The 17,224-nt window shown below is 38.3% G+C and overlaps 1 protein-coding gene across 6 annotated transcripts in view; it reads right to left on the bottom strand.

Annotated features, from left to right (window-relative positions):
* Positions 1 to 743: 743 nt before the first annotated feature.
* The window catches only part of CDKL4 (cyclin dependent kinase like 4), a 65,725-nt gene continuing 49,244 nt past the window's right edge, over positions 744 to 17,224 (bottom strand). For 5 of the 6 annotated variants that reach the window (XM_072635816.1, XM_072635810.1, XM_072635812.1 and 2 more), the window contains 2 exons: positions 11,745 to 11,879; positions 744 to 8,596 (listed from right to left, as the gene is read on the bottom strand). In XM_072635816.1, coding sequence (XP_072491917.1) covers positions 8,495 to 8,596; positions 11,745 to 11,879 — 237 coding nt within the window. In that variant the 3' untranslated portion in view covers positions 744 to 8,494. Of the gene's footprint in view, positions 8,597 to 11,664; positions 11,880 to 17,224 lie in introns of all 6 variants that reach the window. The other variant, XM_072635811.1, reaches the window with a different exon arrangement.

Genomic DNA, 17,224 nt, shown 5'->3' with positions numbered 1-17,224 from the left:
ATATGAGGGAGATATTCCCCCTAAAAGTATTTGTAAATATTGGATGATAGAGCACTATGTGGTTTGACTATAAATGAGAAAACAGTGATACCTGTAAAGTTTATTACCAGAAGGTAAAGAACACATCTTCATGACAAGATACACATACAAAGATACCACCAAAACACCTTATTCTACAGTTGATTCTTGTTTTAAAATTTTTTTTAAATAGCATTAGCTAAATTAATAGAAAAATGATAAAATACTGTGACTATCATTGAATTTAGGCAACTTACCATAATGTAACTAAATTTGGTTCGTAGCTATCTGATTCTAGGTACATAAATAATTAGTATCTGGTCTGCATTATTCTTACCGGATAGACATAGTTACACGTAACATAAAACCCATATGTAGATATACTAGTATCATAAATGCACAGCATAATTAGTACATAGCCTGAAATATTCTTACTTCCTAGTCATAATTAAATGCGATATAAAACTTACCTATAGACATTCTAGTGTCACAAGTAAACACAAAATCTTTAGCAGAACAAGTACCTGAAAATGTATATATTATGAGTTCTTTAATGCAGAATAATTATCTTTTAGCTTAAGTAAGAACCTATGACTTTATTACAGGTGTCCAAATTTAAATTGTTGACTGAGTCCAGGCTCAGTCTCATTTACTGAAATGCAAAATAAATGAAATTTGGGTATATTTTGGAATTCGAGCAGATTTCCATTTACTGAAAGCATTAATGAATTTAACGAAAGTATTGAATGTATTCATTGCTCTTCCACGTTGCAGACATTATTTTAGTCTTTAGCCATACAATAACCTAATGTTTCAAAACATACATTTCACTTTAATACACAAAATGATCACATGAGTTCCCTGTGGTCTTAAGATGAAAACATCAAAGAATGAGAAACATAATTCTTTCCCCCATTTTATCACAATGTAAATAACTGACCTAGGTTATTATCATAGAGCTTTTAGGCCATACTTTATAACTTTAGTGTGTTCTAGACATGATGGTCTATAAAAAGCAAGCTAAGAAATGACTGAAAAAATATCTGTGAGCATAAGTAGCAAGAAAGGAGGTGTTTTTGTCTCAGCTTCCATGAGTCCATATTAGAAGAAAACTATCAAATTTCAAGAGTTATGTAGTGTTAGTCAAACGTACAAAGTACATCATCAACAAATGTCCCATATTTTGATCATACAAAAAAGGTCTGACCTTGGCATTTTTCATGAAAAAAAATAATCTCCAGAGACCCTTTTATTTGGAAATATCACTTAGGAACAAACTCTAGCTGCCATACAAAGTCAGAGAATGTTAGAGCTAGAAGGGACTTTAGATGTCATCTTACGCAAACTCTTATTCTGCAGGTGAGAAAACAAGACGAGAGAGGTTATGGTCACATGCAAGTCAATATCAGAATTAAGTCTAGACCCCAGAAATTCTAATACCTACTCTAGGGGTCTTTGCATTTCACATCATATACCTTCATGCTCTTGTTAAGAATAAGACTCAAGTTGTTATAATAATGCTTTTGAGGCACTATATTTTATTTCGTCTTCCAAAGCATGAAGAAGCAAGTATTTTCAACTCAGTTTTAAAATAGTGAATCAAAGTTTATTGTTGCCTCAGCAGATATAGAGAGAGGTCAAAACACTTTATGGAATGCCTTCTTTTTTAATTGCTTAATATTTTTAATGGAAAAAATCTACACCTGTGTATTTGCTTTAAATTACTTAGAGAATTTTATCTTTTACTTCAAATGTATAATTTAATCGTCTAAAAATGTGCTATTAAGCTAATGCCTTAGGGAAACCCAAGCTTTTTGCAGTTTCTGTATCCTGTAGTATTTGATCACCACACACATACAACAGCCAAAAAGGCATATTATTTTTATTTTAAAATAAGTAAATTGAAATATAATCACTTTTGTAAATTTTGTGAGCCATTAGGGTTGGAAATTACTGGCAATTATGAGACCAAAGGAAGCTTCACTTCTTGTTTGGAATTTTAACAAATTCAGGAGTTGGGGGCAAAAGTGCACAGTGCTAATCTAATTTGGGAATTAGAATTCCCAAATAACTTTATGATTCTCTGACAATTCCTGTATTTTACAAATCAGTCGATCCATCAGTCAGGATGGATAAAAAGACAGCTGGATGGAACAGCAATTTTAGAGATGGAAAAACTCTTCATTCCCTTCCTGTAAGTTTTCTCCTCTTTGATCAATTTCTTCCTAATCCAAAGAAAGGATTCTAAATCCACCTTTTCCATGACTCTAGCTAGTCCATCAGTGCTCAGAGGGTGCTCCCCAGTAAGGCTTTGTGGTTAGAAAAAACCAGGATTTAAGGGGAACCTGAAGCTAGAGTCTAAGCAAAGAGCCTTGTCAGGCCTGTAAAATGCCAGGCCATTTTCCACGATGCATTTCCTTCCTCAAGGAAAAAGGGTCAAGAGCTGCAAGAAAAAGGAAAAATCTACATTTTTTAATGATCTGCAAAGGGCTTTGCAAAACGCATGATTTTCCCAAGAAGCTCAGGGGCACATGTATGGAAAGATTGAGGAAATTAGGTCACATAAAGGTCATGGTTGTGGCTAAACCCAGACTGGTATTTAGGTGAGGTGTCTCACCATGACAATGCAGGATTTGGATAGCACTCTGAAGGAGCCACATAAATAAGGTCGATGGCATTAAGATTGGATGGTTTAAGCTAGGTAAAGTTACAGGTAAATGGAAATTATAAGTGTTTTTAAGCTAACAAACTTATGTGAGAATGTATGTAGGGGATGGTGGTGGGAGGAGAGAATACTAATAATGAAATATTTTTAGGAGAGAGATTTTGCATAAACCTTGGCATGGACCTGGAGTCCTTCTATATATAAATATAAGTGTGTGTCTCTACATATACATACATATATATGTATATCTATATCTACATATCACTGTATTTCAACATAATTGGTTTCCTTGGTAATTCTAGATGTTTTACTTGATGCACTTAAAACATTCTGAGAAGAGGTCTAAGTTTCACCAGACTTCCAAAGGGGCTACAACACAAAAATGTTAAGAACACTTGCTGTAATATACTCAAAGCTAAGCTCGATACCAAAATGACCACTACATCTGGCCTCCAACTTGCCTAAGAATCGAAGGGTTCCAACGCAAGCCAAGGCAGAGAAATATGGGACAATTGCCCTGGAAACATCAGGATCTATAAAACAGTCAGGCCCTTGGCACCGTTATCCTGGGACCCTGCTTTCTCATAAAGAATAAACAGAAGAAAACAACAACATAGATTCCTACCCTCCAGCTGCCCCCTCCCCCCAAGCCTCTGTCAAAAGAAGGTTTCTTTCCTTCAGCAGAGCTGAGTGAGGCAGAGTTTTTCAAAGCATTAAGTGTTTTTCTCTTCTCACCTCCCCTAGAGACACTTAGCTGGCTTTAAGACTGTTAAGAGCAAAAACCGAAAAAAAGACAAATGCTAGCTTGGAGTACTCATTGAGAATGTGCTAGAAATCAGGGCAGAAGTGGGAAATCCAGGCCTGATAACTTCAGTCACATTCTTTGTTGCCTTATGACTGATTAGAAGCTAAAATGAATGTGGGCTTTTAATAGACTGACTATTTATAGGTCGTCTTTCATTGTGTATCATTGGCCAAGGTCAACTTCAAGGGTTTGGTGATGAGATGATTTCAATGAAAAAAACTACCGAATCCAAAGTTGTCTCCTCATCTATAATTTTTCTCCTTCCGTTAACATATGGTATCTTTATATTCAAACTGTAGGACATACTTGAATCTGAAAATAGCTACATCATTTTCTCATGTCCCAGATTTCCCATCCTTTAAAAGAGACCCTCGTAGCTTGTTTGCATCAATATAGAATTTGGAAAGTACAGAGGCCCAAATGACTCCTTGGTGACATCCTTGAAATGAACAAAGAACTATCCATCCAGGGTTGTAATTTCTTATCAAATGAAGGAAGGAGGAGAAAGGTAAGCAGGTAGAGAGCTCCTACTATATGCCAGCCACATGCTAACAGGCTTTTAGAAAATATGTTCTCATTTGATCTTCATAATTCTTTTGCCATCTGGAAGTCATCCTCAAGTCAACTCTTCATTCGCCTTCATGCCCTATATCTAAGCCAAGTCTTATTAAATTTTTCAAAAGTCTCATTAATTTTACCTCCACAACATCTCTTGCATGTCTTTTCTTTTCTCTACTCACATAACCCAGGCTAATTAATAACAATATTAATAATAGTCAATTTTTATGTAGCACTTACTATGTTCCAGTCAGTGTGCTAAGCACTTTTACAAACACTATCTCATTTGATCCTCAAAACACCCCTGAAAGGGTGGTGCTATTATTATCATCCCTATTTTGCAATTGAAGAAACTGAGGCAAACAGAGCTTAAGTGACTTTCTCAGGGTCACACAGCTAGAAAGTGTCTGAGGTTGGATTTGAATTCACGTCTTCCTGACTCCAGGCCTAGCCCTGTATCCACTGTGCCATCAGCTGTCTCATGAACACTCTCAGAAAACTGAAAGAGATTCTATGGAGTACCATGCTCGGACATCTACTGCATTTTTCTTCCTGAGTGTGTTCCCAGAATTTTGCAATAGTCCTCCAGGGAAATGTCTGGAGTATTATGGTGTTTCTTTACCAATGATTTAAACTTAACTCCTGGATCCCAGATGCTAGGATTTGCTGGGATAGTATTTGTCTGAAAAATGCATGAATATTCAGGTAATATGCCAGATCTCACAGCAGTAAGGAGTTAATTAAATAAGTGCTTTCAATTACTGCTGGGAATATAATTGTATGAGCTTTAGTTGTTGCTAGTGAGAGATAATTGCTGTTGTATTACATGATTGTAATGCTTTGCATTATCAGCAAAAGAGTATTTTCAAAGGTTTTGTATCAATACTTAGGAATTTAAGAAAAAGGGCCCATAAAATGATGCTTCAACATTAATAACAATAACAGCTGGCATTCAGATAGTACTTATAGTGTGTAAAGCACTTTATAAACCTCTCATTTTATCTTCACAATAATCCTAGGAGGGAGGGGTTATTATCATCATTTACACATGAGGAAACTAAGGCAGGCAGCAGTTAAGTCACCTATGCAAGGTCACACAGCTAGTAAGGATCTGAGATTAGATTTGAGCTCATCTCCCTGACTCCAGGTCCAGTTCCACCCAACGTGGTTGAGGGTAACTCCGAAAATCTCTCACAAATGGCCAGGGTAAGACAGCTGCAGAAAAATGGTTTAATTTGCCACTGAATTTGTTTTTTTCCCAGTGAAAGTCAGAAAATGAAGCTCGTAAGAAAGAAACTTTATTCTAAAATAATCTATCTATAAAAGGGTGTGGGGAGGACTGGAGAGAGTTTAGAAGAATGAAGATAATTAAGTATTTTGGAACCATAACCTATGATGAAAGGCTAAAGGGATTGAGATTACTTATCTAGAAGAGACAAAGGTAACTCCATATCATAGGTCACCATTATTGTCATGGGTCAAGCTATCCAGAGATAATGATTAGACATATTTGCTCTCTTTGGAGGACAAAATGCAAAAATGGCCTTAAATGGGAGCAAGAGAATCTCAGAATGTCAGAATTTGTTAACGATTGTTGTTGACTCTTCTGGTATAGATACCTCTGTGGGATGGTATGGGTATAATTTGGTGGGAAAACCTAGATAACTTCCTAGGATTTTCTTCCAATTTCATGATGCTCCAGCATAAAACATTAGTCAAGATATTTGGTTAGAAATTGGAGCAGAGAGGGAAAAAACAACCAAAATGGAGAAAAAACCCAATGTTATTAACGTTGTAGAGTCATCAGATCAAGTCAACAGGGAGAAAGGAAGATGAATAATTCAAGAGCTGTTTGATGTTGGGGTTTTTTTCATGTCTGGGACAAGCTAATATAATTAGATTCATGATATTACCTAAATTAATTTCCATATTTAGCTCCATGAGAGGTAGCATGATATCATGGACAGTGAAATAGGAAGTCCTAGGGCTCAATTTCTGCTTCCCCTACATTCTGGCTGTGGGAGTCTGGGCAAACAGTTTAACCTTTTAGCATCTCAAGCAATACTCTAAGATTCAAAATTTCTGAAAAGTTCCCAATCTGCATTGCTAGAAGTTGCTCATTTGAAGCTCCCTACATCAGTGAAATGATAGGTATACAAAACAGTTCTACACCAATCACATTACCAAGGGGCTATTTTATGGAGTTAGACAAAATAATGAAATACATTTGGTCAAGAATGTAAAGGTAAATGTGGATAGAGCATAGGAGAATAGGAATGAAGGGGTCTGGCATGGCCAGAGGGGAAATTATATCACAAGGCAATAATCATCAAAACTACTTTGTAATAGTTAAACAACAGAAAAGTAGATCAGTGTAGCAGGCTAAATAAGCAAAAGCTTAGAGTAAATGAACACAGAAGCTCAATATGCAATAAACACTAGACAGCTAAATGGCATAAAGTGATGGACATCAGGTCAACAAGATGTGAGTTCAAATCTAGCCTCAGACATTTATTCGTTGTGTGATCCTGAGCAAGTCACTTCACCTCTGATTGTCTCAGTTTTTCACCTACAAAATCAGGATGGTGATAGCACCTGCCTTTAAGGGCTTTTGTGAGGATTAAAGGAGATAATATTTGTAAAGCACTTAGCATAGAGCCATATGATGCCAGCCATTATAATTGTTATTTTTATTACCATTAAGCCCAAAAGCCCAAGTCCTGGAGGAAAGACTCCCTACTTTCCAAAAATTGCTGGGAAAACTGTTAAGCAGTTTAGACTAGAAATTTATATGTAAACTACGATACATTCCAAATAGATAAGTGATCTAAATATAAGTGGTCACCTAAATACTCAAATAAAATGTCACATCATTTTAAAAAATAGAGAATGGAAGGTTATATATTTCACAACTGGGGGAGATTTTATAATCAGACAAGGGATAGAAGCAATTATACAAAGAGACAATTTCTATGATATAAAATTAAAAAGCTTCTACATGAACAGAATCAATGCATCTAGAATAAGATGAGAATCCACATAGAAGGAATTAAAAATCTTTGCATCAGCAATTCTGATACAGGTCTGACATTCAAAATCTGTAGAAAATTTATATATATATGTATATATATGACTAATATCTATTTCCCAATAGTTTTCAAATGAAGAAATGCAGACCGTCAACAGTCATGTGAAAACATGTTCCAAATTACTACCAATAAGGGAAATGCAAATGAAAACACCTCTGAAGTATTACCTCATACTCACTACATTGGTCTAACCATTCTGGGAAACAACTTGGAATTATTCAAGAACAGTTACTGACCTATTCATACCTTTTAACCCAGCAAAGATTATATTATTGGGCATATATCCCAATGTTGGAAAGTATCTATCAATTGGAAAATGACAGAACAAGCTTTAATATATTAATATCATGGAATATCGGTGTTCTACAAGGAATAACAAATATGAGGAATTCGTAGAGATATGGGCAGGTTTGTATAAAAAATTCATGCAGAGCTAAGAAATAAGAACTAGGAAAACAATGTACACGATGACAAAAATGAAGCAAATGCAAGCAATGTTAAACCACAGAATTCTGCTCAAATGCAATGATCAATATCTGGTCCAGAGGACAGATTTGGGGAGCATCCCTTGTTCTTCTCGGGAGAGAGGTGATGCATTAGGGATATGAACTATTAAATAATCATACAGTTGTGGTTGCTGTATAGCAAGGTCCTTAACCTGGGGACTTGGATTAAAACAAATTTTTTTAATAACTATTTCAGTATAATTTATTTCCTTTGCATTTTCTTATGTATTTTATGCATTTGAAATCATTATTCTGAGATGGGGTCTATAGTTTTCACCAGACTGACAACAGGGTCCATTCCAAAAAAAAAAAAAAAAAAGGTTGAAGACTCCCCCTGTGTAATTTTACTTAAGTGATTGCTGTTGTACTTATAAGGTAGGGTAGTGAGGAGGGGGCACTGGGAAGTGAGAAAGTTGTAAAAAAAAGCATCAATAAAATGTAAAAACTAATGTGACCCTTTGATGAAGGAAGAGCTAGGTAGACTATTTAGCATATTTTAAAGACATTATGTGGCTAGCTGTAAGGAGATAATATTCATAAATCTTTTTCATAAATCAAAGGAGCCCCCCCCACACACACACACATTCTCAATATAAATTGCTATGACAGGGCCTGCTCTGATGCTTTCTGCAAGTGATCCCTTTGGGACTGAAGCACCAGGTTTTATTATATAAAGAAAAGATAAAAGTTGGCATTGAAGAAAAAAATGGAAAGGAATCAACATTGATCAGAGTAAGCCCAGAAGGCATCTTAATTTTCACGTGGCTTATTTGCATTTGAAACACTGAGAATTCCTCTTTAAAGCATAGAGAATTTTGTACATGTTAAATTGCTTTTCCACTTGAAAGTTTTCCTAAATGTTTGGAAGATGATCAAATTTTAATTGGAGGACCTGTCTTCTTCCATCAGGTGTGGGGGTGTTCTGGCTTCCCGGTATGAGAGGCAACAGCTGATTCTAATAGCAGAACAAGACAAAAAATACAGGAAATAGAGGAGATAATGTTAAAAGACCTGAAGCTCAGAATGAAGCCAAGTCAATGCTAAAGTTTGATACCTTTGATAACTTGGACTAAGTTTGATAACTTAGACTGTTTGGATCTTTTACTCAGTTCAGAGTTTGCGTGTATGTATTGGGACCTATCCTAATATGCATATTTCAGAATATCCAACCATCCTCAGAACGTCTCAGGTTTTCTCTGTGTTTTTGTTCATAGTAGTTTTACACTTAAAAATGTTCTCTTCTCAACCTACTGAAACCTCCTTCCCACCTTTGTACCTATTTCCTATGAAAGACTGTAATTTCCCTGAGGACAAGGACCATGTCTTAACTATTTTTTTGGTCTCCCTTTGCACCTAGTGCAAGGCTCTGCACATAGGAAATATTCAGTAAATATTTGCAGAAGTGAAATAATAAACTATCTGACACATTTAAAAAAGAAATTATTTTTACCTATTTACTTTTTACTTCTTTGGAAATGTAGGTATTTATACTTCATAGAGACAGTTAGGTGGTGTAGTGGATAGAGCGTTGAACCTGGAGTCAGAAAATCCTAAGTTCCAGTTTGGCCTAAGATATTTACTAACTGTGCCATCCTGAGCAAGTCACTTTCCCCTTCTTAGCCCTTGGCTTCCACATGTATAAAATGGGGACATTAGTAATACCTACTTCCTAGAGTTGTTGTGAGGATAAAACAAGATATAGGTGCACTAGGTGCTTTGCAAACCTTAAGGCACCGTATAAATGTTGGCTCTTTTGCTAGCTCTTACATTATTGACAGGATCATCAAAGGACCTTTCCTTAAATTCTCAACTTCAAGCATAGTTGTTTTAAATGAAATCTTTGGCCTTGCATTCATAAAGTACTATAAATCTCTCTCTCTCTTTCTGTCTGACTGTCTAGCTATCTATCTCTATCTGACATTTATCAGCTGTCTATCTCCCATTTATCTTTCAATCTACCTATTGATCCGTCTCTATCAGCTACTTATCAGCTGTCAGCTATCAGTCTGCCTCTATCAGCTATCTGCTATTTATGAGCTGTCACCTATCCATGTATCTACATATGTATATATGTATGAATGTATTTTCTATCTATCTATCTATCTATCTATCTATCTATCTATCTATCTATCTATCTATCCATCCATCCATCTGTGTCTGTCCGTCTGTCTATCTATCCCTGACTCTAAATCTAGCATCTTTGGTCTTGACCTACACTTTCAGTGGTATAGGGAACTCCAGGTATAAAGACTTCTTCCCCCTATACAAACAACTCTGTAATGTGCTGTTTCAAGAAAGTATCCTAAGACCCTGAGATGTTGCGTGACTTGCCCATGATCACACAGCTAGTGTGCAAGACATAAACCCAAGTCTTTCTAATTCCAAGGCTGCTTTGTTTATCCACTATACCAAATGGCCTCTCCAAATAGACCTACATATATAATATATTATACAAATGTAAATAAATATTATATCTATACCTATATATATCCACACATATATAAAGTTCTAAGTGTCTTTGCTAATAATTCCCATACCTAATATATATTCACTATATTCACATATACTCAACAGAAAATATATTCACATACGTAACTCACATATTTTATATATAATTATATATACATCATATATCTACATTCAAATATGCATACATGTGAATTATTAGCTAAGACATACCTATGATTATTAATTACAGATCTAGAATCTGAGTTCAGTTGTATCTGTGAACTCAACATGTAAAAACCCAAATAGCCTATGTATAATGCTCCAGGTGACTTTAAATGGGCATCCACTTTTTGTTATGTGACTTAGAGGCACTGAGTAATACACAGTAGAAACCAGTAATGCAGTTTTACAGAGAAGGGTAAAGAGCTTATTTCTACCTATCCAGAAGTGACTAAGAGAAATGGACAGTCACAATCCACAGATAATGTGAAATTGTCATTTTCCTCATTAATCTGCACTTTTACTAGAGCTACTCTCAAGGGGTCAGACTGATTTATCTGCCCCCTTCCTCTCCTCCTTTTATTATAGTGCTCATGTGAATGAGAAGTGAAGGCATCAAATTCCAGACAATACACTGGAGGTCAAGGAAATGCCAGCTGGATTATCAGTCCTCCATGTAGTGAGTATTTGGATGACCTCAATTCTCTTCAGCAAATTTAAAACATCATATAAGAACTGAAAAGACTAACATTTTTCATAATATTCACAAGTTTTTCTTGTTGTGTAATAGAATCATGAGTTCATAGATTTAGACCTGGCAAGGACACAGTTAGGGTGGCACAGCAGGTAGAAGAGAGGAAGACCTGAGTGCAGCTCCTGTCTTGGAACCTTACTAGCCATGTTACCTTGGTAAATCATTTAGCTGCTTGGTGCCTCAGTTTCCTCTGCATAATGGACATAATAATAGCATTTACCTCACAGGGTTGTTGTGAGGATCAAATGCTTTAATATATGGAAAGAGCTTTGCAAACTTTAAAACCCCATAAAATGCTAGCTTAGTGTTATCGACACTACAGCTTTAGGTTACAAGATGTCTATGACTTTGCATGTTTGTAAACAGCTAGAACTTGACCTTGGCTTTACAGAACAGCTAGAGGAAGCCAGCATTCTGGGCCAGCCATTTCTAAAAGGAAGGAAGAGCGAAGTTCCTCCTTGCCCTATCCTGGGGCAATGCTGGTACAGTGGCATCCCTTTATGTTAGTCTTAAGTTTGAACCTAACCCTATTCAGGCTGTTGCTGTATGGAGGAGCTTTGTAGACATGATCTGACTTGTGCAGTATCTTAATACATATAATAAACCCTTATGTTAAACATAAGTGTTTTGAACTGGAATTTGCATGTTTTGCCTTTGACGAGTGAGTTCTTCAGGTGCCTTTCATACCCTCAACATTAGGAAGTAGATAAGTAAGCATCCTTCTGGCAACATTTTTCTCAACTGGGCTAGCACTCCTTTATCCACCATCTTACTGAGCTGAGTAATCCCCATTAAAATTATGTAAAGAAAAATGTCCTGACCTTGTGATGCTCTGAAGTGAAGGAGAAACGGATGCTCAGAGATTAGCTAGTGTTTTATCTTTAAAACACTGGGTAGATACCTGTGGCCGCCTTCTGTTCTTTCCTTCATTACGTGTTTTTCTTTTAACTTGACTTTCTTGAAAAGATTCAAAATAAGGGCTCTCTAAGAGCTGTGCACAAGTTAATCTATCCTCTGGATTCATCTTCAAGCAACTCTTTGGAAGAATAGGAAACAAAAAAATGGAAGGTAAGAGAAGGCTCTGCTGTGTTACGGTCTGCAGTCAATCAATCAATCAATCAACATTTATTAAGCACCTACTGTGTGCTAGGCACTGTTCTAAATAAACACTGGGGATCCAAGAAGAGGTAAAAGACAGGCGTTGCTCTCAAAGAGCTTACAGTCTGAAGAGAGAGAGTACAGGCAAACAAATACGTACAAAGCAAGCTATATACAAGATAAATTGGAAATAATTAACAGAGGGAAGGCATTGGAGTTAATAAGAGGTGGGAAAGGCTCTATGGAAAAGATGGAACCTTTAGTTAGGACTTAAAGGGAGCCAGGGAAGTCAGGAGGTGAAGTTGGGGAGGAAGCTTAGAATCAGCTCAGGCATGTGGCAGAACAAAACATCTATTAGGAGGGTTTTGCTCAGAGCTGTAGGATTATCCCATACTTAAAAAATGGATGTACAACTCCCTAAAACTAGGCTTTGAGATAATCTCAAAATGTTGACTTTAGAGTTAACAAAGAAAAACTATTCAGTAAGTTTTTGCCATCCCCTGGGATAATTACATTATCCTATCTACACTCCCCCAAAGCAAACAGTTTAAAGCAGGGGTTCTTGGAATGTTTTTACTCAACCCATGGGAGCTGATGAGATCATCAGGTAAGATATTATAGAGAGAAAAGGGAAGAAGGCCCAGAATAGGGTATTGAGGGACCCTCATACTTAGGATTCACGATCTGGATAAAGAACAAATGAATGAGACTTAAACAGTGGTCAGAAAAGAGAGATAAGTGTATTATAGAAATCTAGAAAGGAGAGAGTCTCTAGAAAAGAGTTCTTAACCTGGAAGTCTATGGTTAGATTTTAGAGAATCTGTGACCTTGGATTGGGAAGTAGGATGGGGATTACATCCTTATTTTCACTAATCTCTGAGTGAAATTTGACATTTTCTTCAATTATTTAAAAACATTATTCTGAGAATGTATATAAGCCTCACCAGACCACCAAAAGGGTCCAAGATAAAAAATATCTTGTGAAACCCCTCGTCTAAGGGTCTTTTCTTCCTTGTAACTAACAAAACAGTAACAACTCACATTTAGATGAATTTAAGTTTTACAAAGTGCTTTCCTCAAAAACAACCCTGCAGGGGGGTGGAGCCAAGATGGTGGAGTAGAAACACACAAATACGCTAGCTCCGAACCCACAGCCCATGAAATATCTGTAGTAAAGAGCCGCCAATAAATTCGGGAGCAGGAGAAGCCACATAATAGTGGAGCGGATAAGATTTCTGTTCCAGAGGGACCTGTAAACCTCTCGCAAAAGGTCCGTCGTGCTACGGACGCGGAGCCCAGCCCAGCCCTGTCCCGGCCCCGGCACCGAGCGGACTTCAGGGACGGGATCTCCAGCAGCCACGTGGGTCCCTCCACCCACAGGTGACGGGGGTCAGTGAGAAGGTCTCTTTGGTGGGTCGAGAGGGGAGTGGGGTGCCCCCATACTCAGGCCCCCTCGGGAGGCAACAGCGGAGGCGGGAGCAGACTGGGGCTCCCCAAGCAGGCAGGAGCCCGGATCCATTGTTGAAGGTCTCTGCATAAACCCCCTGAGGGGAACTGAGCCTGTGAGGCTGCCCTGCCCCCACCTGAGCACCTAAACTTAATCTCACACTGAAAGCAGCCCTGCCCCCGTCCAAAGCACTGAGGCTGGGAAGCAGCATTTGATTCTCAGACCCCAAGAGCGGGCTGGGAGGATCCGGAGGCGAGGTGGGTGTGAGGAGAATATTCAGAGCTCAAGTCACTGGCTGGGAAAATGCCCAGAAAAAGGAAAAAAAACCAAGACTATAGAGGGTTACTTTCTTGGTGAGCAGGTTTCTCCTCCCCTCCCTTCTGATGAGGAAGAGCAGTGCTCACCATCAAGGGAAGACACGGAAGTCAGCCCACTCAATGGGATCAGTTCTGGGAAAAGGCCATAAAGAGCCCAAACAACTTTCAAAATCATGTTAGAGAGGTGGAGGAAAAACTGGGAAGAGCAATAAAAGACTTGCAAGCAAAGTATGAACAACAAATCAGCACCCTGCTAAAGGAGACCCAAAAAAATGCTGAAGAAAATAACACCCTGAAAAATAGGCTAACTCAACTGGCAAAGGAGGTTCAAGAAGCAAATGAGGAGAAGAATGCTTTCAAAAGCAGAATTAGCCAAATGGAAAAGGAGATTCAAAAGCTCACTGAAGAAAATAGTTCTTTCAAAATTAGAATGGAACAGATGGAGGCTAATGACTTTATGAGAAACCAAGAAATCACAAAACAAAACCAAAAGAATGACAAAATGGAAGATAATGTGAAATATCTCATTGGAAAAACAACTGACCTGGAAAATAGATCCAGGAGAGACAATTTAAAAATTATGGGCCTACCTGAAAGCCATGATCAAAAAAAGAGCCTAGACATCATCTTTCATGAAATTATCAAGGAAAACTGCCCTGAGATTCTAGAACCAGAAGGCAAAATAAATATTGAAAGAATCCACCGATCACCACCTGAAAAAGATCCAAAAAGAGAAACTCCTAGGAATATTGTGGCCAAATTCCAGAATTCCCAGGTCAAGGAGAAAATATTGCAAACAGCTAGAAAGAAACAATTCAAGTACTGTGGAAATACAATCAGGATAACACAAGATCTAGCAGCTTCTACATTAAGGGATCGAAGGGCATGGAATAGGATATTCCAGAAGTCAAAGGAATTAGGACTAAAACCAAGAATCACCTACCCAGCAAAACTGAATATAATACTTCAGGGGAAAAATTGGTCTTTCAATGAAATAGAGGACTTTCAAACATTCTTGATGAAAAGACCAGAGCTGAAAAGAAAATTTGACTTTCAAACACAAGAATGAAGAGAAGCATGAAAAGGTAAACAGCAAAGAGAAGTCATAAGGGACTTATAAAAGTTGAACTGTTTACATCCCTACATGGAAAGACAATATTTGTAACTCTTGAAACTATTCATTATCTGGGTACTTGGTGGGATTACACACACACACATGCACACGCATACACTCATAGAGACAGAGTGCACAGAGTGAATTGAATAGGATGGGATCATATCTTTAAAAAAAATGAAATCAAGCAGTGAGAGAGAAATATATGGGAGGAGAAAGGGAGAAATGGAATGGGGCAAATTATCTCTCATAAAAGAGGCAAGCAAAGATTTTTTTTAGTTTGGGGAAAAAGAGGGGAGGTAAGAGAAAAACATGAAGTTTACTCTCATCACATTCCACTAAAGGAAGGAATAAAATGCACACTCATTTTGGTATGAAAACCTATCTTACAATACAGGAAGGTGGGGGACAAGGGGATAAACAGGGTGGGGGGGACGATGGAAGGAAGGGCATGGGGAGGAGGGTACAATTTGAGGTTGACACTCACAGGGAGGGACAGGATCAAAAGAGAGAATAGAAGTAATTGGAAGCAGGATAGGATGGAGGGAAATATAGTTAGTCTTATATAACACAACTATTATGGAAGTCATTTGCAAAACGACACAGATTTGGCCGATATTGAATTGCCTGCCTTCCAAAGGGAGGGAGAGGGGAGGGAGGGAGGAAAAGAAGTTGCAACTCAAAGTTTTAGGAATAACTGTCAAGTACTGTTCTTGCCGCTAGGAAATAAGAAATACAGGTAAAGGGGTATAGAAAGTTATTTGGCCCAACAGGACAGAGGAGAGGATGGAGACAAGGGCAGAGAGGAATGATGGAGAAGAGAGCAGAGTGGAGATGGGGGCAATTAGAACGCTCGGTGTTTTGGGATGGGGGGAGGGGACAAGGGGGGAGAAAATTTGGAGCCCAAAAATTCTGTGAAAATGAATGTTAAAAGTGAAATAAATAAATAAATAAATAGAAAAAAATTCAAAACAAAAAAAACCAAAAAAACCAAAAACAACCCTGCAAGACAGGTATTAACTTGAAATTAGAATCAATTAATAAGTTCTCATAAATACACATGGTAAAGAGCAGGGAGATAAAAGTAAAAGATGAACCTCTAGATTTGAGATTGCTTTGGCCTTCAGGATAACTAGGTCACTATAGATGAGGCCTCCAGTGATAAAAGGTTTAGGACTGATACAACGTCTGTGAGTTAATGCTACCCTTTCCCTGACAGGACAAGTGTCAGAGGCCATGTTTGAACTTAGGTCTTCCTGGCACCCTGTCTACTGTACCACCTAGCAGCCAGCAATACTGATCTCACTCTTATCTTGTGCCCTGCTTCTGAAGGTTTCTCTATGATCACATCCATCTTGTAACTCCGTTCCAGTAACTAGGACTGTCTTGTCCTGCTCTATGGCTGAGTTCCCATCTTGGCTTCTTACCTCATACCAACTTGAGTTATGCATCAGCTAAATCAAGCCTTTTCATATCTCTGAGCCACAGTCCCCACATCTATGGGTCTATTTACTGGCAGCAGGTTATGGAAGGTCACGGTCTCTGTGATCTGTTGCCAAACCTCCCTAATACCAGCAATGCTCTATCTATTACCTGTTGCTACCCATTTTGAGGGTGGGGAGAGCAGTCAGGAGTGAAGGACTAGTCCAGGGTCACACAGCCAGTGAGTGTATGGGGCCAGATGTGAACTTAGATCCACTCTATCACATAGCTAGCTGCACCTGCTACCCACTCTTATGATGGGTGTTTGCCTAGCTGAGCTTCATCATAAGGCCTGCTTTTGTGATCTCTGGAATGCCTTTTCTCCTCCTACAGGTACCTGGTCTTCAGATCCCAGCCATCTGACCTGCCCCACTACTGATCAAGATCCATGTATGATAGCTTCTCTACGTTTTCCTCTTTCTCTGTTACATCCCACATTTATTTCTAGGGACAGGAAAATGAACTCAGTTGGCAAATTCAGATATGCAGCTCCAAGACTGAATCAGAGATATTACTCATTCTAGCTCAACTCCATCTTTTGGTTTGACCTATGAGTGGGCTCATGAAGGGCACAACCACACAACTGTGGCTCTACAATGACACCCAAGGGAGAGGTAGACATCCCTACGTTCTTCTGCCTTCTTCTCCTAGAGGGCCAGTATTCAGGTGGGTCCACATAAATACAGAAGCCAAGGAAAAAGACTCAAGAATCATACACCAACACAATGTTGCTGCAAACTTGCTCTTAGGAGGCTGGACAGACCTCTGTTTATGCACTCCCCCTCCATTAGCCCTCCTCTTCATGCTACAAAGGATGGGACCCTTCTTCATTCCCTATTGGAGCCCCACTGAAGGGGAAGGCTAAGAGGGAGCTTCTAGGGGATATGCTCACTCCCTTGTGTCCTGACTCTCAACCCTCCCCA

This window comes from Notamacropus eugenii, chromosome 1 (genome assembly GCF_028372415.1).
Source record: "Notamacropus eugenii isolate mMacEug1 chromosome 1, mMacEug1.pri_v2, whole genome shotgun sequence".
Taxonomy (NCBI): domain Eukaryota; kingdom Metazoa; phylum Chordata; class Mammalia; order Diprotodontia; family Macropodidae; genus Notamacropus; species Notamacropus eugenii.
The sequence above is the reverse complement of the archived record's forward strand: the minus strand, read 5'-3'. Positions and strand labels throughout refer to the sequence as shown.